Here is a 7,683-nt window from a genome sequence, read left to right as displayed (position 1 = left end):
GGGGGAGGGGACTGGCGGGGGCGGGGGTCTCAGGAAGACCCTCTTCTTGGGCAGTGTCCTTTAGTTTTCCAGGTGGCTGGGACCCAAAGGTATATGCCCCCTGCCTGAGGCCTCTTGGGGAATAGGAGGGGTAAGGAGGGTGGAAGGGGCCTGCCCCTCACCCTTCTTCCTGTTGCATTTACCACGATGTCCCCTCTCAGCCTGCCACTTCCCCAGCCTGCAGCTAAGCTCCCCTTTGCCCACTCCAGCTCAGGACTCCCCACTTGTGAGAGAGAGATGGGGAAAGGTCAGAAAAGGACGCTGGGTCTCCAGGGGGTTCCAGGGATGGGGACAGGGTCAGAAAACTGGACAGAGGGAAGCATGGCCCCTGCAGTGCTTCCTTGGTGTCAGGGCTCTGCAGAAGGGGGCCAGTGTGTCACAGGCCCCCTGGGGAGGCGTATAGGTGCTGTGGCAGGGTGCGATGAAGGATGAAGCCCTGCCAGCCCCGTTCTGAGTTAGGTGGGGCGGTGGGACACTTTCCCTCTACAAGCCCCAGTTTCCTTATCTGTAAATGGGGTGGTAATCTGAGACCTGAACGAGCTACTGTGTGGTGAGCCTGGTGGGTTTGGGTCTAGTTTCCAAGGCAGGATGGGGTGCCGGTCCGTCCTCGCTGTCTCCCCTGCACCTCGCCCAGGGCCAGGATCGTGTGTGGTGTGGTGTGTGGCTGGGGGCAGCTGCCTGGGAGGGCTCAGTGACGGTGACGTCCTGCTTATTCCTCTTGTCCATATTAGGTCATGGGAAAGCTTAGCTGCAGGGCCTGCCTGAATTACAGGTGACAGGCCTGAGACCAGGGACATGCACATACACACAAGCAGACGCCCAGCACGGGGGTTCGGAGAAATGATGCAAAGCCCCGATGGTGGGAGGGAAGGAGACCCACAGTCACCTGGGAGCTGGCGGGCAGCCAGCGGTGATGAAAGCCCAGGGGAATGGGAACAGAGGAGCGAGCCTGTTGTAATCGTTACGCCCATTTGTCAGGGCCTATAAAGGAGGCGGGCGAGCCCTGGCAGTAACACACACCTTGGGCCTCTCTCCTCTCGAGCCCTCTCTCTCCGTGTCTGTCTGCCTGCCACCCGCTGCCGCCACCATGACCACCACCAACCGCCAGTTCTCCTCCTCCACCTCCATCAAGGGCTCCTCTGGCCTGGGGGGCGGCTTGTCCTTCACCCCCTGCCAGCTGTCTGGCAGCCTGGGCAATGCCCTTGGGGGCGGCAGCTACTCTAGCTGCTACAGCTTCGGCTCTGGCGGTGGCTATGGCAGTGGCGGCTATGGCAGCGGCGGCTATGGCAGCGGCGGCTATGGCAGCGGTGGCTATGGCAGCGGCGGCTTTGGCACTGGTGGCTGTGGCAGTGGCTTTGGAGGTGGTGATGGGCTGCTGGGGGGCAGCGAGAAGGCCACCATGCAGAACCTCAACGACCGCCTGGCCTCCTACCTGGATAAGGTGCGTATCCTGGAGGAGGCCAACAGGGAGCTGGAGGTGAAGATCCACGACTGGTACCAGAAGCAGGGGCCAGAGCCGACTTGCGACTACAGCTCCTACTTCAAGACCATCGAGGACCTGAAGAACAAGGTAGGGGCTGTGGTGGGAGGGGACCTGGCGGGGCACAGCTTTTCCTCCCCTACCTCCTGCCCTTGACCAAGGCCTGGAGTCCAGCCTGGGGGCTACCAAAGGGTCTTGGGGAACTAAGGACAGCTCGGATCCGGCTTGGCTTCTGGGAGCCCATCTTGGGGCCACCTTGTGGCCTATGGTCTCTTTTTTGGGGGCAGCAGCCTGGGCTAGGGACAAGCAGGCCTTGTGGAGCTCCTTTGAGCCGCAGTTTCCCATCATGGAGCTTTTTGCCACCTTGTGTGATTGTAGGATAGGATGAATGGATGCATGTGGAGGGCTGGGCCCCTGGGGTCGCCGGATACTCAGGCACCTCTTTCCTTGGAACAAGAGGTAGGGCTACGGTGGGGTCAGGGGTCTGAGTGAGTTCCTGCTGGCACCTGATAGGAGGAGGAGGCGAGAGAGAGAGGGGACGGGACCTCGGGAGGCCACTTGTATGCCTTATTTGGAGATTTTTCTGGCTTCCCTATCTCTCCTGCTGCGCCCTCAAGACTGGGGCTCAGCAAACCTGGGGCGGGGCTGGGGCTGCCTGCTGGAGCCCGGGGTCAGGGCTTAGCAGGGGTCATGACTTCTGATTTGGAACTACTCTTTGGTGAGGGTTCCTCTAGTCTTCCTTTTTGGGGGAGCCTCTCAGGGACACTCTATCCCCAACTGTAAAATGAGGTTTCCCTTATCCGTCCTCTTTCCAGGATTGGGGAACAGCTTCTGCCCCGGGGCACCCTCCCATTCTTTTCTTGCTCTCCTGCATTCCCAGCCTGGCACTCCCAGATGGCTGTCCACTCTGGTTTAAGGCAGAGGCTGGCATGGGGGAGGGGGGCAAGGTTTCAGCCCTCAGACTCGGGCTGGCCCCGCCTCTCTTACCAACTGTAATGCAGTAAAGGGGAATGGCTGGGTGGGAAGGGAGCCTTCCTGGAGGAGGCAGCCACATCCTGGCCCCCAGACAGAGAGACCCGTCTCAGAACCCTGGTCTGTGCTGAGCTACTCCCACCCAGTGACCTGATTACTCTCCCATCTCCCCAGATCCTCGTGGCCACCATGGACAATGCCAACATCCTGCTGCCAATTGACAACACCCGTCTGGCTGCTGATGATTTCCGCACCAAGTGAGCCCTGGCCAGGGAGGCTGGGGAGGAACTGGGGGCACCCCTCCCTACCCCAGGACTCCTCAGGTGCTGGTGGCAAGGTCCAGGAGCTGGGGCTGGGGGAGTGCCTGCTAAGAGTCCTGCACCTCTTAGCCCAGGAGGCAGCAAACGCAGCAGATGCTGAAGGTTGCTGGGCTTAGTCAGGTGATGGAGGAGCGGGAGGGGGGGCAGGAGGCAGAGGGGAGAGGACCCAGGAAGCCAGGTGGGGGTGGGGTCTTGCCCTGCGTGGTCCCAGGCCCCCAGGGCTGCGATGGGCTTCTACTCCACCCCCTCATCGTTCGGAGGCAGGGTGCTGGCCAGAACCCGCACCTGCCAGTCCCAGCATCTTGACGGAGGTCTCTGGTTCCCTTCGCAGGTTCGAGACGGAGCGGGCCCTGCGCGCGAGCGTGGAGGCCGACATCAGTGGCCTGCGCAGGGTGCTGGACGAGCTGACCCTGGCCAGAGCCGACCTGGAGATGCAGATCGAGAACCTCAAGGAGGAGCTGGCCTACCTCCGGAAAAATCACGAGGAGGTGAGGCAGCCGGGACAGGAGGTCAAAGAAGATGCTGAGCGGGTGGCAGGACTCTGGGGCGTTGCCAGGTTGAGACTGTGGGAAGGGCACAGGTGTCCAGGCTGGTCGCCTTACAGCGCTGCTCTGTCTGCAGAGCCCTGATCCCTACGCAGGGCAGCCTCCTCCACTTACTACCTTGTTTCCCTGCATCTGGGGAGCCTCCCAGGGGCCCGCGGAGGCCTCTTCTGCCCCTCCTGGCTTCCCTCACCAGGACAGGAGATAATCGAGGAGGTTGCCCCCTTGTCCCAGCTCAAACCCTCGAATCTGGCCCCTAGGTAGAAGTTTGGAAACTAGACGGGATGTTTTGGGGGCTCAGGCCTAAGAATTAGATTTTATCTTCAGAGAGCCCTCAGTCTAATGGAGGAAACACAGAATCTGTCCTCAGGGAACCCCTAGCCTGATGGTGGAGGCAAAGCCCACATAGAGCAGGTGAATAAAAATCATTCAGAGGGTCAGAGAGTAGAGGGCAGGCAGAACAAAGGAGGTGTCCTTGGGAGGGGTCTGGAGAACTTGCCTGGGAAGGGTTGGGAGTGAGAGATCAGGATGCATGCCCACACCCACCATCCCCTCCTCCACAGGAGATGAACGTCCTGCGAGGCCAGGTGGGCCGTGAGATCAACGTGGAGATGGACGCCGCGCCCGGCGTGGACCTGAGCCGCATCCTGAACGAGATGCGCGAGCAGTACGAGAAGATGGCAGAGAAGAACCGCAAAGACGCCGAGGACTGGTTCTTCTGCAAGGTGGGGGCTGCCACAGGCCAGAGGCTTCCCCCAGGGGATGGGGTGCAAGGCTTGAGTCCCCACAGTAAGCCCAGCGCCTGGCATCTTGGCTACCTTATCCCCGGTGAGCCACACGGACAGCGGGGGTCAGGGTCCCCTGTTGCATCCACAGGCCTGGAGCTTGGCTGAAGCTGGGATCTGGTGGGTCGGTAGGGAGACCCCTCAGGAATAAAACCAGAGGGTCAAGACCCCAGGAGCTTGCATCTGTCCCTCAAGAAGTCAGGAACTAGCACCAGGGGCCTGGCTACTGTCCTGGCTGGTTCTCAAGTTTCCTATTCTTGTGCTTTACATTTGCAGGGATTAAACATAAAACTTAACATCCCTTCAAAGGCTTCTGGGTTCTGGGAAGTGGGAAGCTGGTGAGAAGGCACTGCTCCCACAGTCAGGTTTGGGAGGAGGCCTGAGAGGCCCAGGGGAGGTCAGGAATGTGGCCATGGTGAGGGGGGATTGGGGAGAGTGGGGAGAGCCCAGGTGCCTGTCTGGGCACAGAGTGGACTCTGGGCTGAGCATATGGAGGCCATGGGGGTCGCCTGCCTTGGAGAAGGGAAGCTGGGCTCACGCTGCCCTGTCCTGTGTCCTGTCTGCAGACAGAGGAACTGAACCGCGAGGTGGCCACCAACAGCGAGCTGGTGCAGAGCAGCAAGAGCGAGGTCTCAGAGCTCCGGCGCACCCTGCAGAACCTGGAGATCGAGCTGCAGTCCCAGCTCAGCATGGTAGGGGCGCTGCCAGGCCTCGGGGGTGTGGGGGAGGCGCCCAGGTCCCTGGAGGGGGCACTGAGAACCCTTCTGACCCCTGCCCCTCCCTCTCTCCTGCAGAAAGCATCTCTGGAGGGTAGCCTGGCGGAGACAGAGAACCGCTACTGCCTGCAGCTGTCCCAGATCCAGGGGCTGATCTGCAGCGTGGAGGAGCAGCTGGCCCAGCTGCGCTGCGAGATGGCACAGCAGAGCCAGGAGTACCAGATGCTGCTGGACGTGAAGACGCGGCTGGAGCAGGAGATCGCCACCTACCACCGCCTGCTGGAGGGCGAGGACACCCAGTGAGCGGGGGGGCCCAGGGCCAGGGCTGGGGGCCTGGGGCAGAGGTGAGGCTGAGACCCACATCTAATCTTCTCTCTCTCTTTCTTTGCAGGCTGCCTCAGTACAAGTCCAGAGAACGTAAGCATCTTGGTTGCTGAGGGTGGGGCTGCACGGGGCAGGCCACCCACCTGTACGTTGCTGGGGGAGGGTGTCCAGGAGCTCCAGGAAATGATGGCTGATGCTCAGCAGGGGTGGGGGAAGGGACCCGGTAGGGCTCAGGGTCCTAATCAAGTGAGCGGGACACTATCTGGTCCAATGGGCGAGAGGCAGGGAAATGGCCCTTACCTTGAAGATCCTAGTCTGAGGTGGGAGACACGGTCCCAGCCCTGGAGACTCTCATCTGATGGGGAGGTAGGGACATGGTCTCACGATCTTTGCTCTTGGGACCCTACAGATGAACAAAAGCAGTCTTGTGTCTGGAGTCTCTTGTCTGAGGGCAGACAGGGACTTGGTCCTTGTCCTCCAGATCCCAGTCTGATGGGGAAGAAAAAATCCCAGCCCTGGGGCATCTAGCCTAAGGGTGTGGACCAGGGTCTTGTCTTGGAGATCCGCTTCTGCAGGGAGCATAATCCATGCCCTTGAGACTGCAGAGAAATAGAGACAGACCCCATTTCGTGTAGCATCCAGTCTGTGCAGTCTTCCTCTTGCAGAAGGACATGTGGGTCAGAATCAAACCATCTATTTGGGAGGCAGTATTCACCCAGGGGCACCAGCAAGGAACAGGGTGGGAGGGAGGGAGTGGCAAGGTCAGGGGGACACCTGTGCGGATGTGATGTTGAGGGGCCAGCAGAGGCGTGGACACCAAGTGGCCATGGGGGAGAAAGCCGGCTCCACTCAGGGGACTGGGGGCTGAGCCAGGACCTCTTGGCCCCCCGCCCACCCTGAGTGTCTGTCTCCTGCAGCTGTGACCACCCGCCAGGTGCGCACCATTGTGGAAGAAGTCCAGGATGGCAGGGTCATCTCCTCCCGCGAGGAGGTCCACCAGACCACCCACTGAGGACTCTGCTCCCCCAGCCAGTCCCTCTGGGGCCCCCCATTGGCTCCGCAGCCACTGTAGCCCCAGCCCCCCGCTTCAGTCCTCTTCCCATCCCCCCTCCCTGACCAATAAAGCTCGTTAACTGAGACATGGAATGCTCTCTGGTTGTGGCCACTAACGTGGCCCTAGCGCAGAAGGGGTGAACCGGTGGGGGGGCGAACGGGGGCAGGGGGAGGAGTCCGTGGACACCCACTGTTGTTGACTTGGAGGTCAGGGGTCATCTTAGAACAGGGTGAAGACTAGGTCTGGGCAGAGCTCGAGGGGAGGGGGGCTGCTTTTTATCTCCCAAGGGCTGGTGATCCCTGGGAGGGTGGTCCAGCCAGTGCCAGACCCAGGTTGAGGTCAGCGTGTCAGGGGGCGGTCTTAGGTGTCCTCCTCTTGGCCTGTAATTGGGTCCATGACCTTGGGCAGTGCCTTCCCCTCACTGAGCCTCATTTTCTCATCCATAAATGGACAGGAAGATCTCAGGAGCCAGAGGCTCAGGGATAAAGCATCCCATCGGTTGCCCCTCACAGCCCTGTGGGCTGTGTCCTCCTCTAAGAGGGGACAAGGTGGGGAGGGGCAGGGAGGCAGGCCAGGCCAGGAATCAGGATCCTCCTGAAGGGGGGGATGGAGGATGGAAGGCGGGGAGGCAGGCTGGGTGATTAGGGCCCAGGTTCCTGTGTGAGTCTCAGGAAACCCCTAGAAGGGGTTTGTGGGTCCGGATGCTCCCATCGCCTCAACCCCAGGAATGTGAGCTGAGACCTGCGCTTCCAGAGAAGGCAGGTGTGGGAGAGAGGGTGGGGCCTCTCCCAGGGATATGTCTTCAAATGGTGAGCTCAGGATGGGGCGTTCGGGGGAGGCTGTGCCTGGGGAGCTGCACTGCCCTCCCTGGCAGTTTGTCCCCTCTTGGTTCCAGCAGCTTGGAGGTCGGAGAAGTGGGAAGCTGCCTCCTGGGGAAGGGGGAGGGGCCGTCCTCTCCTGCCTCAGCCGCTCCGACACCCTCCAGCCCCGCCCCCGTCACTCCACGGCCAGGCGCTGAGCCAGCAGGAGAGGAGCCCCGGAAGTCTTTCTCTGAGTAAATCTGGAAAGCACTGGGCCAGGCGGGTCTGATTTCCTGGTTTTCTTCAAGAAGTGGGGGTGGGTGGAAGGTGTTAACGGGAGGAGGTATGCCCTCACCCCGGTTCACTGACAGGCCCCCTCCAAACACGTGCTCTCGCCCGGTGCCTGGAGACTGAGGGCGCGGCCGGGGCAGGGAGGGGGCAGGAGCAGCCAGAGCCCCCAGAGGCCTGGCGTGGTGGAGGCTTGGGACCCGCGGAGGCCCGGGAGGAGCAGGTAGCGCAGGGGCGTGAGCGATGTCTATGACGTGGGCAGCGGGGTGTGAGGACTTTGGGCAGGTCAAAGGGCCTCTCTGGAGCTTCCCTGGTGGCGCAGTGGTTGAGAGTCCGCCTGCCGATGCAGGGGACACGGGTTCG

At 61.4% G+C, this 7,683-nt stretch overlaps 1 protein-coding gene across 1 annotated transcript; it reads left to right on the top strand.

The window, feature by feature from the left end:
• The first annotated feature begins 1,046 nt into the window (after nucleotides 1-1,046).
• Nucleotides 1,047-6,317, top strand: LOC102991095 (keratin, type I cytoskeletal 17). The gene is made up of 8 exons (XM_007129076.3): nucleotides 1,047-1,609; nucleotides 2,666-2,748; nucleotides 3,143-3,299; nucleotides 3,917-4,078; nucleotides 4,705-4,830; nucleotides 4,933-5,153; nucleotides 5,246-5,271; nucleotides 6,096-6,317. The coding sequence occupies exons 1-8, from the start codon at nucleotides 1,127-1,129 to the stop codon at nucleotides 6,188-6,190; spliced, it is 1,353 nt and encodes a 450-aa protein (XP_007129138.2). The 5' UTR covers nucleotides 1,047-1,126; the 3' UTR covers nucleotides 6,191-6,317.
• Nucleotides 6,318-7,683: the final 1,366 nt, after the last annotated feature.

Source organism: Physeter macrocephalus, chromosome 14, assembly GCF_002837175.3.
Source record: "Physeter macrocephalus isolate SW-GA chromosome 14, ASM283717v5, whole genome shotgun sequence".
Classification (NCBI taxonomy): domain Eukaryota; kingdom Metazoa; phylum Chordata; class Mammalia; order Artiodactyla; family Physeteridae; genus Physeter; species Physeter macrocephalus.
Note: the sequence above shows the minus strand (reverse complement) of the source record. Positions and strands in the feature narration are given on the sequence as shown.